This window comes from Takifugu rubripes, chromosome 7 (genome assembly GCF_901000725.2).
Source record: "Takifugu rubripes chromosome 7, fTakRub1.2, whole genome shotgun sequence".
In the NCBI taxonomy this organism is placed as follows: Eukaryota; Metazoa; Chordata; class Actinopteri; order Tetraodontiformes; family Tetraodontidae; genus Takifugu; species Takifugu rubripes.
Window position 1 is genome coordinate 3286804 of NC_042291.1, and position 15098 is coordinate 3301901.

Here is a 15098-nt window from a genome sequence, read left to right on the forward strand (position 1 = left end):
TTCATCCTGGAAAAGGCACTGATCATCACCAAACTGTTGATGGTGGAAGCTGCTCTTGGAGGATGCTCCGGTAGCAGTCTTTATTGTGAGGGAGTCTGCTGCCTTGGCTGGGGAGGATCCCCACACACCACTGGCCTCAGAGGCCTGACTGTTGGCATGAAACAGGGCTGGGAGCTCCTGATGAACTGTTTTCAGATGCCCCAAACAATCAGAAGGAGGATTCATCAGAGAACATGGGTGCAGCCCTTGAGAGTCCGATTCCCGTGAACGTATCAGCCTGTCTATGATCACCTCTGAGGTCTTCACCTGAGAAAGCTCCGCACTAGAGGTGCCCTGATCCTGTAGCTGAATCAACTTTAGGAGATAGTCCTGGGGCTTGTTGGACTTTCTTGGGGGTGCTGAAGCCTTTCAGGTTCTTGATGACTGATTACTTGATTGAAGTGCAATCTTACTGGCACCAGTATCCTTGTCTGTGAAGCCCAATTTGTGCAAATCAACCATGACTGCATGGGTTTCCTTGCAGGTAACCATGGAGGAAGGGACCTATCCTACTCCAGGGTTGGTACGTCATCTAGGGGCAGGACCCCGCAGACACGGCCATTGAAAGGACCAAATGAAACAAATGGTTCCGGTACAGTTTCTGGCTGCCCCCAGTATTTACCAGGAACTCCCGCAGTGTAAACGCGCCTCCTGTTATTCTAACCCAGTCATCATGACAGAGTGACCTCCAGCTCTGCCCTCATCACAACTGTGTAAACAGCAGAATGGCTGACTTGATGTCAGCTGGTGCTCTTCTGGTAAGACAGAATTGTTTTTGTAGGATTATAGGTTTATTTTCATGGCAAAAATGGACTTTTGATTCCAACTCACCTGAGGGCTCCTCATAACATTCTGGGGTAGATGCATTTTGCCATCATGCTACCTGAGGCAGCAGACAAGAAAATTAATAGTTGTGCCATTTACAAAAACCTTTGGCCGCGGCTGCGGAGCTTCATGGGGCCCGTTGATGTGGCTTTGATATTCCTGTGATTTGTAGATCAGTCAACATTGCATCAAAATGGCCAACTTGGTGTCTCTAGCTGCTATTTGAGAACTCTTTTGTAGCCTTAAAGTCTCCAAGAACAACCAAATCATGCAACAAAAAGTGCACCTGTTCAGAAAACAGTCCCAGATCTTTCTGCAGTGTGTGTGAAGGAGTCACCTTTAGGAGTGTGCTGTGGAACCTGCTGCATGTTGGTACAAATGAGCAAACTCTTTATGCCTGAGTTTATTGAATTCTGATTTAGTTTAGTGGCCACTGCAGCAGAGGGGGTCAGAGGGTTATTGGTCGTTAAATGTTGACGTGGCCTGAATCTGAACCCGGAGTTGCTCTGTAGACATAAAGCTCAGCGACAACTCTAGAGTTCTTATACAAAACTGTCGTTCATAAGCAGAGTAGTAGTGACCATAAGAATAATCATTTTATAGGCTGTTTTCTCCAATTGTATCCTTGCGTATCTTATCAGTTCTTTCTCTATCAGCCAGGTTTGATGAGAGGTGGAAAGCTTTAGTCTTTTATCTTTTACTTTTCACCTATGAGGTGATTTTATGGCTGAAGATGGCAAATTCAGTGCTGGCACTCGTCTCCATGAATGAACCCTCGTTGTCTTCAGGTCAATTTGAAATTTTTTACATTTCAAAATGATCTGATAGGTCAAAACCAGAACTAAGTTTTGTTATCAAAATAGGAATTTGGATGACACCACAAACCCAATTTGATTCCCATATTTCCATGAACATACTTAAATGGAAACAAGAGACTATAACACTGCATGAAGACATTTGTGTCTTGTCGATTTTAATCTTACTAAAAACACAACAGTGTGACAGTAAAATGTATCCTGGATAGGAAGTCATGTAGTTGTAATACAGTAACTAAATAATTTGTTTCGGGAAATAGACCTAATGTATCAAAACCTTCCTGGCACAGCAGATGTTGCATCTACATAGCATAAATAATGTGTCAGGCCGATTAAACGGGGACTCTTTTCTTTTTATTAAGCGTGATCTAGTCAAGTGATCTAGTCCTCTTTGGCTCTTCTTCTGGCCTCCAGTTCAGCCATCATGGGCAGGGGCCCATAATACATGTTGGTCTTTATGGCTCTCAGCTTTTCCTGGTAGTATTTTGGCAGACCGTTCTGTTGAGCTCCCATCACAATCACCTGCAGTGTTCAAGGAGCAAAACACAGTGAAAGTTCATAATCCAACACTTCAGACTCAAAGGAAGTTCACACTTAAATCTCACAACAGCCTCCAATCAAGGAGCAGGACCTTCTACAGCACTGCAGGTCCGGATCTACGAAGAGACATTAAAGAATGCAACAACATTGGGTGGGCATGGCTCCGACTAGAGAGAATGATTAACTAGCTCTTCACTGGAAGAGGACAACTATGGTCTCACACACACACACACACACACACACATACACACACACACACACACACCGGAAACATGTGGGGAGACAGGTGTGCCACCATAACCTCCTACAGATACATTGTGGGCGGTCTTCTTGCTACTGCCTGCCATAAAATAGCATAAAGGCAGGTTAAAGCTAGCTACCCTCCTGCCTTCAACCCTCATCAGTTAACAACAGAGAAAGCAGGTATCATCGGAATACCATCACGTATGGTTCCACAGGTGACAAGAGCACCTTAAATACACTTACACACAGATCACACTTATCATTCACAGCTTTTGATCTGATAAGGAAACAGCTAAATCTTTCTATTGTTCATTTTTTATTGTTCTATTGCCTTGTTGCCTTAGACTAACCTAATTGACCGTGAGTCTGAAAGGGAGACTTACATTTATATTGTACCTTGTGTATCATGCCATAAAGTCTATTTTGATGACATCTTTCATGTCATGGCAAATATTTTATAACCCACATCAACAAAATCAGTGACCATCAAAAAAGCATTGCACAATACTTGTCTAACTGATCTAACAGGAACGCATAGACATCAGTCAGAATCCCTTTTAACACCGTGACCTAGTGCAAACCCTCTTTTTCTTACAACCCGAAAACACCCTGCTTACCACAAGTTGTTAAACTTCAATACAACATGAGCAAAAACTCTCTTCTAACCGAAGGAAACCTTGAGCAGGACCAGGCTCCCACCCTCCTACCAGTGGTCATATATGTGTGATTCATGGGCCACTTCCTCTCCAGTCCTTCCCTCCTGCCCTGTGTCTTCTCCTCCTCTACCCAGCTGGCCACCAGCAGGAGGGTGTCCCCTATATGAGCCTGGTTTAACCAAGCTCTGGTTTAAGTGGCTAGAGACAATGTTTAAGGTGACCGGCATGCGTAGATAAAGGTGACTGTGACTGAATGGAAACACTAATGGTCCCTTCTGCAAACACTATTGTGATTTCAATTTGTCCACCAGCAAATGTTGGCTTACTTGTAGGTATTGTGGTGATGGTGGGGCATAAACACAGCTGTTCATTATGTAGGTGCGACAGTTGATCTCCTGGCCTTTTGTCTTCACGCTCAACTCCACAGGACTATATGCACCCAACATCACATTCTCTTGACTGGGTGGGCAGCGTGCACACGTGCATGTAAACAGGAAGAGTACACAGTTATAAGTTTCAGTGAGTAAAGAAATAAATGCAATCATGGAAAAGAGTTGAGGAAAACAAGAACAAAAAATACTCGTCTAGAGATTCCAGATCAGATATGTTCATCTTCCACACCACACCCCACACCTCATCCCCCGGGCTGTGCTCTATCGTGGCTACGCCTCCATGCCACCGGTCACTGGCAAGGCCTTTATGGTTCCCAAACACTAATTTGTAGTCCTGAAAAGTCAAATTTGTATATAAAATGGAGTCAAACATAATCAATGAAAGAGCATACTGTCACAGCTGCATGGTGGACATTACCTTGAGTCTCGCCACACAGTGTACGATCGCAGAGGGATTCTTGAGTTGGAGCCGTTCCTTCAGTAAATTGCTTCCATATGCAAAGTACAGGAAGGTGTGATTGTTCTCCATGTTAGAAGCAGTTCCTGCCAGGGATGAGAGGTCAGCAAGATGGGGGCAATTAAGATTAGCAAAATTTTAAAAGGTTGATAGCAGCTGGAGGATTGGAGGGCTGAGCCGAATACAACTCAGCTACAAAATGACAGAAATAAAGTACTGGAATTCCAGTAGACATACACCATTCTCATGCAAATTCCACACGGCCAATGAGCCCTATTCACACTGACAATACATGGTGCCCTCATCAGAGGGCAAAACAAATGACAGTCTTTCCATAGCACCAGTACACCAATGGGAACCTTCTGCCTGGGCACATGGCCATAACGCATGGAGGACACAGACAAGCAGGAAGGGCAAATGAGCAGAAGTCTGGCAGGTGGCGCTGTTTCCACCCATAACACAAACTGTGAATACTTATATCAGTTCCTATTTCTTCTTTTCTATATTTTGTATAAAATCATGGCAGAAAAAAGTTTTATTCCATTAAAAGCTAATTATTTCATTCACTACATACATGTGCATCAGGTGGATACACCGATCATGTTTAACATTATGACCACTGTGAGTCCTCGGTGGTGAGGTGGTAGAAGCAGGTCAACTATAGGGGAAAAAAAAGGGTTTCAGAGAGTTTGACACAGGCCAAACTGACAACTGGCTCAGATCACCTCCAAAGCTGCAGCTTTCATGAGCTGTTCTGCGTCTGCAGTGGTGAACTGAGGACAGGGTCATGGTCAAGGTCCATTGATTCATGTAGAGAATCAATTACAAGCCATTTTGGACGGGAAGGTGTCGCTATACAAAGTTGCTATGAGGCTGTCAAGCTGCAGCCCACTCAGGGTGCCCATGCTGAGCCCTGTCCAACACCAACAGCACCGACAGTGGACCGGTCCTCATCAGAACTGGATGAACCTCCCTGACACAAACCAAAGCCAGTTCACAAATGGTTTGAAGAGCACAGCAATGTTGACTTGTCCACCAATAACCTGAGATCTCAATCCGTGTGTGTGTGTGTTTGTTTATGTCAGACACAGGAAAAGGAGCAGTCTTAATAAGTGTTCAAAGTTTGGCAGTTTTATGACTTACACAGTTATAAAACAGTTATAAGTAGACTGTATAGCCATTTTACTTAATCTTTTGTACATCCTTATTGAGACGCACTAAATGTTTTATAGATTGAATAATTTGTAACACAGCTCCTTAGCATCAGCCTCAGCACTGGATCCCCATGGACCTGGGTGCTGAGGCCCCCTACTCTACTGTCTCTACCCACTCCAGCAATACCATCAACAACAGGTGGTGTTGGTGGAGGGTTCTTGGGTCAAGCCCCAGTTGCTGGTAGCAGGAGAGGTGCTGGGATACCTTCAGTGCACTGCTGAGGTGCGCTTGAGCACGGTACCAAACCCCCAAATGCTCAAGGCCCCTGTCTGGGCCAGCCTACCCACGTCCTTGAGGATCTATTATGTCCTCAGGAACCAATCACATCACCAGGGACCAATCACATCCTCAGGGACTAGGGACAGGGACCAATCACATCCTCAGGGACTAGGGACCAGGGACCAATCACATGCTCAGGGTCCAATCATGTAGTTAGGGACCAGGGACCAATTGCATCCTCAAGGACCAATCACAACGTCTGGGACCATTCAGATCCTCAGGGACCAATCACAACATCAGGGACCAATCATGTCCTCAAGGACCAGGGACCAGTCACGTCCTCAAGGACCAATTACATCCTCAGGGACCAATTACGTCCTCAGGAACCAATCACATCGTCATGACCAATCACATAGACCTAGACAGACTTTATTTGTCATTAAGATTTGCATCAAAATTAAATTATGATGCAATGGCCCAGTGCACAACAGGAATAATGACAATACTATTTACAAGAATATAAATATACATATAAAAAGAAAAACAGAAGAACTTTGAATAAAAGATACAGGTATAAATATTGCACAGTCCAAAAATGTGAGACAATGCCTCACGACAATAAGGCACAGAGGTCCTAATAAGAGCAGTCCTGTGTAGGTGCGTGTGGTGGTGGTGGTGGGGGGGGTTAGGAATGTTAGGATGTGTTGAGGAGTCTTATGGCATACGGGAAGAAACAGTTTTTGAACCTGGCTGTTCTGCTCTGTAGGCTGCAGAACTTCCTCCTGGAGGCCAGCAGCAAGAACAGTCCATGGTGGGGGTGGGGGGGAGTCTGTAGTGATGAGTTTGGCCCTTGTCAGGCAGCGTTTTTTAGCAGTGTCCTGCATGGGAGGATGTTAGAATCATTATAATAAAGTTATCTCTTATTTGCTTATACCTTGTTATATTCTTTATTCTTGTTATATTGCTTCTCATTACTTAATGTTTCTTATTATTTGCTAATGCTTAATGTTCATGATGCTTGATGTGTCACCTCGAACTTCTCTGGTCAAGGGCGACAGAAATGCAGCTGCTGTGAAGAAGTGACATTGACTGGAGACAGAGCTGCAGGGCCTGACCCAGGAGGTGGGTTAGGGTTAGGGCCTGACCCAGGAGGTGGGTTAGGGTTAGGGCCTGACAATGACCCAGGAGGTGGGTTAGGGTTAGGGCCTGACAATGACCCAGGAGGTGGGTTAGGGTTAGGGCCTGACCCAGGAGGAGGGTTAGGGTTAGGGCCTGACAATGACCCAGGAGCTGGGTTAGGGTTAGGGCCTGACAATGACCCAGGAGGTGGGTTAGGGTTAGGGCCTGACCCAGGAGGTGGGTTAGGGTTAGGGCCTGACCCAGGAGATGGGTTAGGGTTAGGGCCTGACAATGACCCAGGAGGTGGGTTAGGGTTAGGGCCTGACCCAGGAGCTGGGTTAGGGTTAGGGCCTGACCCAGGAGCTGGGTTAGGGTTAGGGCCTGACCCAGGAGGTGTTTAATCTGTCTGATATGGAAGAATGTGCTGTGTGCGAGCTAAGCTAATCAAATCAGTGAAGACCTACGTATAATCTCACCATTATGATTTACAGTCTTTTGCTTTGTATGGGACCTGCTATCTTGTGTTTCCCCCTCCCTTTAGGCACATTTGAATTCTGTGTAACTAGGGACCTCCTAATCTCAATAGAAGGCGGAATATGTGCGTCAGGACGTGTTGGAGATCTGTAACTGAGCACATCTCTCCGTCCTCCTTGCTGCAAGTAAAACTTAAAGCTGTTGTCTTTACCTCATTTATTTCCCTCGTGTTTTAGGTCGTTTGAACCTAACAGAGGAAGTGAAGTCCCGTTGATTTTCTCCATTGTCCTCACCACCCACTTCAGAGGCAATAGAGGCCCCTGACCAGACAGATGCAACTGGTCAGTGAGCTCTCTATAGTTCCCCTGTAGAAGGTGGTGAGGATGGGAGCAGGAAGATGTGCTCTCCTCATCCGTTGCAGAAAATGCATGCTCTGCTGGGCCCTTTTTACAAAGGTTCCAATGTGTTTTGACCAAGTCAAAGAGTCCGTTATCTGCACCCCCAGGAACCTGGTGCTGCTGACGATCACCACTACTGAGCTGTTGATGGTGAGAGGAGTGTGGCTGGGCTGGTTCTTCCTAAAGTCGACAATGATCTCTTTTGTTTTAGAGATATTCAGAATCAGGTTGTTGGACTCACACTAGTCCACCAGATGCTTCATCTCCTCTCTGTACGCCCTAGTCATTGTTGTTATTGATGAGGCCCACCAATGTCGTGTCGTCTGCAAACTTCACAATGTGGTTAGTAGTGAACCTGGCGCAGCAGTCATGGGTCATCAGTGTGAACGGCAGTGGGCTCAGGACACAAATGTCATCCCCCTGCTCAGGGGGATGACATTTGAGACTCTTTTTCCCACCTTCACACACTGAGGTCTGTTAGTGAGGAAATCGAGCAACCAGTTACACAGGTGGGTGCTGAAGCCAAGGGGGGACGAGTTTATGTATCGGATGCTGTGGGATAATAGTGTTGAACGCGGAGCTGAAGTCCAGGATGTGCATTTTTCCCCTCCCCCTAGGCGCCGATGGAGAGAAGATGGCATCCTCTGTGGAGGACGTGGGACGATAAGCAAACTGGTATTGGTCGAATGCTGAGGGGAGTCTGGAGATGATGTGCTCCTTTACCAGCCTCTCAAAGCACTTCATCATGATGGGGGTGAGTGCTAACCCTAACCCTAACCCTAACCCTAACCCTAATCATTTAGAGAGGAGGTTGTGTTATTTTTTGGTACCGGTATGATTGCGGCAGTCTTAAAACAGGATGGTACCACAGCCTGGTGCAGTGAGCTGTTGAAGATGTCTGTGAGCACCCCAGCCAGTGGGTCAGCACATTCCTTGAGCGCCTTTCCTGGTATGTTGTGTGTTGTCACATCATTAGCATTGACCTTGATTTTAATGATTCTGCTGCTTTGGTATTCAGGTGTTGTGCACCAACATGACTCTCCTCTTTAAACCTGGACGCACCACTCACACCTCCAAACGGTGACCCCTGACCGCCACACCACGACCTCTTGTCCTCCTCTTCAGCCTTGTTGGAGGCTACCGGAGATCAAATACAACCTCGCCTCCAGTCGGCGCCGCTTTGAGTCAGCTTTGGGCTTTTTTTCGAAGCCGAGTCACAGTTGAAGTCCACATGACGCCACGCCATCCTAAATTTAGACTAGATTATCTTGAAAGATTGGTTATTTCACCAAAGAATTAGGATCTTGTAATTGGTTTTATTAGGTGTTTTATGAACTATTTGAGTTATGGCCCGTGCTGTGTGCTGTCCAGCTGACAGATGATCTCACACCTTTTCAAGCTTCAATGATGCGACGCCTGCAGAGCCGCTTCACACACCTCAAAGCTCTGCTCTGCTGACCCAGGGGGCGCTCTCCTCGGTAGATGAGTGGGCAGCTATCACACACAGGGCTCTGCGCTGCTGCACCCTCCTGACGACTTCATAGATTTGGGACGCCTCCTTGTGATTGGTTCTTGCTTTTGTGCCAACTTAAAAGAGACACAAGGAACTGAGCTGAAAGTCAGGACTCGTAGCTCGAGTCACTTTGATCACATGACACAAGATGGGTTCGAACCCTCATGCGAAGCAGTAAAACGATCGTGTGTGAATGTTTTTCATTCTTGTGGAAATGCTGGTTAACTTTAATGACCTGCACAAATGAAAATGAATCTTGCATTAATCCTTAAGGAACCGACGGACATATAGGTTGGTGTGTCTGGGCGTGTCGGTGACAGGCGTCAGTGATCCAGGGTGAAGCCGAGTGCTTCCTGACTGTTGACCACAGGGCCATAAATTGTGACTCCAAATATTTTAGACGACACGCCAGCTACGCAATCAACTGAGCAAATCAAATGAAACCATTAAACGACATGAAAAATCTCCCCAATTAAAATATGAGTTTACTCTTAAAGTCTCTTTTTTACACATATACTAGAACAGACTCAGACTACAAGGATCACGAACGGAAAAGACAAGTCAAAGTGCATCAAACACAGGTCTGCTGTGACCAGTGCTCCAGAAAAAGTCAGACGATATTAAAAAAATGCATCTCTAACACAAATTTCTTCCCCTCCTTCTGAGTAATACTGTTTACAACAGCATTCCAATAATTTTATTAGCATAATCATCTTCTTCGGTGATTCCCATTAAGGACTAACAGAAGTCTGTAGTGAGCAACACTGAACTACAAACGCATCTTTCTCCAACGAGCGGCGCCTCAGCCTCCTGCCTCCTTCCAGTCCCAAGGGATGCACAGCTCCCCGTCCTGCATAACTGAGTAGAAGCGGGAAACACTGATGTGGAGGCCCTGCATCTGGGGAAGCTGCTGCTCTGTCAGTCTTCGACAGCAGAGAATCATGTCGCCAGAAGCGATGCTGGGATCCTTGGACAGGGACTTCAGGGACAGACCTTGGACACACAGCTTCATCACAGCCTCCTCCTCTGCCTGTAAACTGCACACACGAGAAGAGTCTGAACAAAGCCACGAGAGAGTGAGCTGCTTTGCACAAAGACATCATAGGGGCTGTGGCTCAGGTGGTAGTGGGGGCTCAGGCTCCCTCCCCCTGCAGCCTGCAGGTTGACCTGTATCCTGTTATCAGAAAACAATGTGTAAATCTGGGACAGCCGGCAGGTGGAAAAGAGATTCAGTTAGCTATTAAAATGGTTTTACAGGTGTTGGCCACAGGTCATTTGTCTCTCCTCAAGCCGTATGGCTGATTTCCGACTGGTAGAGGCTGAGGAAATGTTCCAGGGCCATTACTGACAGCAGCAGCTCATGGTGGTTCCGCCCAAACCCTCCAGGTTGATACACCAATAACAGAATCCAGACAGTGTCAGGAGACAGGCCAGTAAACAGGGAGAGGATGATGAGCCACTGTACCACCACCACATTGCACCACAGAGTGCCCGTGTGCATACAGAAATAGGGCGGGGGGCATAGAAACAAGAGTAGAACCTGTTTTACCAGACTCACAGGCTTTGGCGTTGTGTGCGGCGCCTGGCCTCCTGCGCGTGCCTCTGGAGGAACAGCTGAAGTTTGGGAGGGCCAAAACTGGGGGGCATAATGAAATGTCCCATATCGTGCAGACTTGGGTGAGACTGGCTGCTGTGATTGACAGAAAACACTGCTCTCAACTCCATGTCAGAAGACAGAATATTGTGCTTGAGTCTTCCAAAGGTAGCGTGACATCATACTTGTCCAGCAACACGCTGAGTCCCTGGAGGCTCCGGGGGTGCAGGTAGAGCTGGTGGGTCATCAGGGTCTTGTGGAACATGCTGAGGTTACTGCAGTGCTCAATGATAGGCTGGACCGGTCCAAACCTTTCCAGGTGTTTGACCTGGACCCCACCCAGCAGAAGGCTAATCCTCTCCTTCAACCAGTCGGTCTGCTGCTGCAGGCTGCGATAGACGGACAACTGCTGAAACAGCTGGAGCCACAAGAACTGAGGTCAGAGAAGACTGAGCAGCATTAGGATCATATCACAGGGAGAGGAGCTGCAGTACTTTGGTCCACTGATGATGAACATCCATGGTTCCCAGCATGAAATGTCCAGAAGCATTCATTCCTGACTGGTCCGCAAACACTACAGTGTGTCCTGAAGAGACAAATCTATAAAAGCTTCCTTTGTCCTTCAAGATACACACCGCTCCATGTTGTATACAACCTTAGTGAGACATTATCACTCTCTTACATAACACTGCGTAAAATAAAAACTAAAACTTTTGACCTTGTTTTTACGTCTGCACTTTTTACAGGATCCGGAACACAACGAGAAAACACATAATTCTTCCCCACGTCTCTGCATGTGCATGTATGTGTGTCAGTGTGCGTGTTAACAGCAGGAACCCTGACCATGATGACTAAGCATTCAACCTAAACTTTATACTGTTTGTGTATGTGTGTGTGTGTTGTCTTCTCAGTATACTTGCTCTGAACAGCGTACGTAGGCAGCTTACACTAAACTAGGCAGCTGTCTCCAGCTTTACCTTGAAGGTGGATCAGAGCTTCGGGGTTCTGCTGAGCCAGACGACTGAGACTCTGGAGCTGGCTGCAGCGGTGGGCCAGCCCCCAGCTACGCTGCCACCTGCACCAAACACCCATTAGCTCTGATAACCATTACAACCATTAGAATAATACAGGATCATGTGAGGAACAACGCGCTTTTAACAACAATCTGCTGGCGAGCAGCAGCACAGTAGAACAGTCCAATTTACCACAAGGCAGAAAACAGCACAGAGACATACACACATTTATTTTGATTTATTTTATTTGATAAAACTATGCCCCCCCCCATCATTCTTCAATCAAAACCGGGGCTTAACAGACTTAACTAGTGACTGCAGGGGCGGGGAAGGGGGGGGGGGGATCAAGCTGTGATGGAAGTGATGAAGACAGAGCTGAATGTTGAGGGTTCCGATGGAATGTGTCAGCTAGCTGAAAAATTCCTCAAATGAAAACTCAACACCTCAGCCACCTGTCGGGACATTTTTAATCACGTGTTGTGTGTAACAAGAAGGGTTCCATCAAATGGTTCATGCAGCGGAGCGAAAGAGGCTTTATCATACTGGGTTAAATCATCTTGACTGGAACCTACCTGATATCAGCCAAATCAAAATCATGGCACAGTTCCTTCTTCAGTCTGCTCAGGTCTTCTCTCCGAGGAAGACTAGTGTTGTATCTCTCTGTTGCTTCTGCTTCGTTGTCTCGTACCCAAGAGCTGACAAAATTAAAGCATTCAATAAATGTAAAACTCACTTCTTCCCACAGACAGGCCACATGTTGACAGATCACTTTTATTTCATCCAAATGGCTAATTTAAAACATAGGTAATACTAAAATGAATATAAGGAGATATTTTTCAGGGCTTAATCACAGACTGCAGAAAAGCTCTTCTCAGCCCCTAAAAAGCAGGTTTTCATCACTGCAGTGTCACTTTTCAATAAATAGCAGAAGCACAAGGTTTCCTTTTTTCACAGTTCAAATGTGTTTACAGACTTGAACTCTTCTAATATTATAATATACTGTTAATATTGGCAGGCTTGATCCTTTTAAAGACATATCAAACTCCTCGTTAGTGATGAGGGGCTTGGGCCCCCTGCATGAGCAATTTATAAGAATATTTTTTATTTTGTGATCAAAATTAAGATGAAAATTAGAATTTATTTGTTTTTATGACATTGTTGACTGATATTGATGAACTAAACTGAAAATCATTCGTATTGTGGAAAGGTACTTTTTAACCCTATATGTTGCTGTTGGGGCTCTTACACACATGAGTCCTGGGGTGATTAAATACAGATTTAAATGAGTATTTTCACGCGCTGCAACATTATCCACCAATGATAAACCAGCTATGTAATCTGTTACTGTGTAAAATACACAAAATAAATGCTACATTTAGCTAAACCTGATATATCCTCAAGAAAATACATGGGTGACCTGAGTGTGGGCTCCCCCCTCGTGGCCTGCTGCAGGTCCTCCTCAGGGTCTCTGAAGCCAGTGAAGGCGTAGTACGACTTGTCCCACTTGATGGGCCTGTAGAAGGGCACGGCTGGCTCAGGTGTCCTGCCAGATTTCTCTGGGCCTGTCTTCAGTCTGCTCATGTGCTCCACAGGCAGGCTGCAGGACTTCAAAATGTTCGTTACCGTGCTCAAGACGTCCTTTGTGTGGAGGGTGAAACTCACCGTCCGAAACCCTGAGGAGCGAAGGAGCATTTAGAGACACAAAAAGTAGGACTTCTAATCCTGGAAACTGTACCTGAGCTGAGACCAGAACCAGCATCAGTCACATGATCCTTTGTTTCCCTGACATAAAAAGTGAGATTGACTGGCTGAGCAGAGGGTGATCCTGGTTTCTGAAGGTGTTCCAGGTAGCCATTCAGCCTCTTCAATGAATCCTCATTCACTTCCTGTAGAGCACAACAGCAGACATGATCATGGAACAATCTCTTACGCACAATCTCATTAGCAGGAGACTAACGAGCGTAAGACCAAGGTGCCCTTCATTCTGAACTGATATTCGGATAATTGCCGTGGGTCAACGCCTACCCGTTCCTTGGGATACTGAGCAAAGAAGTCCGGATGAACAGCAAAGTAAAATGGCCGGAGTGCGTTGACAGCATCTGCCCCCGACAGAGCTCTCTGCTGAACTGGGGCCACATAGTTTTTCGTCAGCCTACAGAAGGAGAATAACAGACAAATTCTCCAGTTTGACGCTTTAAGGTAGGGAAAGACTTTATAAACTAAAGGGACTATACCAACCTGATGGTGCATCGCAGGAGGAAATTGAGAGACATAACCATCAAAGGTTGCCTCAGCCTCTCTGCAGCTGGCCCATCAGCAGCCCTAAAGCCAAGTGCAGCTTAATGAATTAGAGTTTGCTTTTTAACAGAGGTACAAGAAGCAGGGGGAGATACAAATACTATGTAAATCCAAACTGATTTTGTTTTAGTATTAAGTCGCGGTTGGAATATTGACACTAATGCAATTTTAACTTCCTTTTAAGGCATTTAAAAATTAACTAGGAGGAAATATTTTCTAGAAACGGTTCATGTCAAAACACAAATACATAAATTCTCACACATAATGAATTCATATCGATATTAATATTAATACAGAGCTCTTTGATTATGCAAACGGTGTGTATGGACCTGAATTTACTTGCAGGCTATCAGGGTGTGGGGTTAAGAATGAATAAAACACACTAGAATACTGTAAAGGTCAATGTTGATATATAGAGTCTGGCTCTTGGAGGTCAGTGCCTTTCGCCGGCTGACTGGCTACACATTTAACCATAATTAATATTCACTTGCCCTTGTCATTCAACAGTCGTGTACTGTAGCTAACAGGGCCTGGACAACGGTTAGCACGGTAATCTTTCATAAACTGAAGTCTGAAGGTTTAAAGTTCTGGGGAGACTCGGAGGAACAGCGCAGATTTAAATAGCTCACCAGCTGTTTCTGCTTCCGCCTCCGTCTCTTCTTCGTCACTTTTTAGCGACCCGCTCTTCTTCTACGCTTACCTGATGTTGACAAACCAAACAAGCTCACACTGCCGCTGACCGCACCGGAGTACTCACCGCCTGGACGTGCAGGAACAGCCGGGGTTTACAGTCGCCCGACACCTTCGACACAATTCCGTTGTTCTTGTTTATCATGTATAGTTTACCGTAATAGAGGATGGATGGCTAACTGACGCTTGAAAATTTTATATGCAAAAACTTGCAAATCTAGCAGCACCATCCCATTGACAAAATGCCCATTTAAATTCAAGCAAACTTCTGCTCCTGACATACTATTATATTCTCTGAGCGAATTTCAACATTAAAATTAGCACTGTCTGATGGAATTTTCCATTCAGCAAAGGAGAAGTAAAAGGGTTCAGGATGGCACTGAGGAATGGCTCCAAAGCAGCCTTATAACGGGCTGTTATAATTACCCATAGTCGTCCCATATTATCTGCAGTAAAGCACTGTACTTTTATTGCTACAATGGAAATACCTGACAACCGCCTTATGTAAGCATATATAGGTATAACACATGAATGTTATCACCAAGAACCAGGTCAGAAACCCACATAAACAGGTAGAAGCCGCTTCTATTTAATGAAA

The 15098-nt window shown here is 45.7% G+C and overlaps 2 protein-coding genes across 7 annotated transcripts; both read right to left on the minus strand.

Moving 5' to 3' along the window:
- Positions 1–1874: 1874 nt before the first annotated feature.
- ggctb (gamma-glutamylcyclotransferase b) lies at positions 1875–8992 on the minus strand. Of its 3 annotated transcripts, none has more exons than XM_029839152.1 (5): positions 8783–8992; positions 3929–4053; positions 3699–3844; positions 3445–3577; positions 1875–2201 (listed from the first exon to the last, which is right to left on the minus strand). In XM_029839152.1, the coding sequence occupies exons 2-5, from the start codon at positions 4037–4039 to the stop codon at positions 2061–2063; spliced, it is 531 nt and encodes a 176-aa protein (XP_029695012.1). In that variant the 5' UTR covers positions 4040–4053; positions 8783–8992; the 3' UTR covers positions 1875–2060. The 3 variants fall into 3 exon arrangements, with proteins under 3 accessions (XP_029695012.1, XP_003965771.1, XP_029695013.1); XM_003965722.3 differs by having other exon boundaries at positions 8830–8854; XM_029839153.1 differs by lacking the exon at positions 8783–8992 and having other exon boundaries at positions 3929–4175.
- A 371-nt stretch (positions 8993–9363) lies between these two features.
- tcaim (T cell activation inhibitor, mitochondrial) lies at positions 9364–14497 on the minus strand. 4 transcript variants are annotated; one of them, XM_029839150.1, is made up of 11 exons: positions 14440–14497; positions 13751–13834; positions 13538–13664; positions 13248–13398; positions 12930–13185; positions 12085–12207; positions 11477–11574; positions 10994–11085; positions 10685–10917; positions 10464–10592; positions 9364–9942 (listed from the first exon to the last, which is right to left on the minus strand). In XM_029839150.1, exons 2-11 carry the CDS (start codon positions 13789–13791, stop codon positions 9708–9710), a joined length of 1485 nt encoding a protein of 494 aa, XP_029695010.1. In that variant the 5' UTR covers positions 13792–13834; positions 14440–14497; the 3' UTR covers positions 9364–9707. The 4 variants fall into 4 exon arrangements, with proteins under 4 accessions (XP_029695010.1, XP_011603460.2, XP_029695009.1 ...); XM_011605158.2 differs by having other exon boundaries at positions 10464–10595; XM_029839149.1 differs by having other exon boundaries at positions 10464–10595; positions 14302–14448.
- Positions 14498–15098: the final 601 nt, after the last annotated feature.

Coding starts and splice junctions, on each gene's coding strand:
- ggctb (XM_029839152.1), bottom strand. CDS start 4,039: ATGGAGAACAATCACACCTTCCTGTACTTTGCATATGGAAGCAATTTA. Junction 3,845..3,928: donor ACTGTGTGGCGAGACTCAAG/GTAATGTCCACC, acceptor TTGACTTTTCAG/GACTACAAATTAGTGTTTGG. Junction 3,578..3,698: donor GATCTGGAATCTCTAGACGA/GTATTTTTTGTT, acceptor CTGCCCACCCAG/TCAAGAGAATGTGATGTTGG.
- tcaim (XM_011605158.2), bottom strand. CDS start 13,791: ATGGTTATGTCTCTCAATTTCCTCCTGCGATGCACCATCAG. Junction 13,399..13,537: donor CTCAGTATCCCAAGGAACGG/GTAGGCGTTGAC, acceptor TGTGCTCTACAG/GAAGTGAATGAGGATTCATT. Junction 13,186..13,247: donor TGGTTCTGGTCTCAGCTCAG/GTACAGTTTCCA, acceptor TTCGCTCCTCAG/GGTTTCGGACGGTGAGTTTC.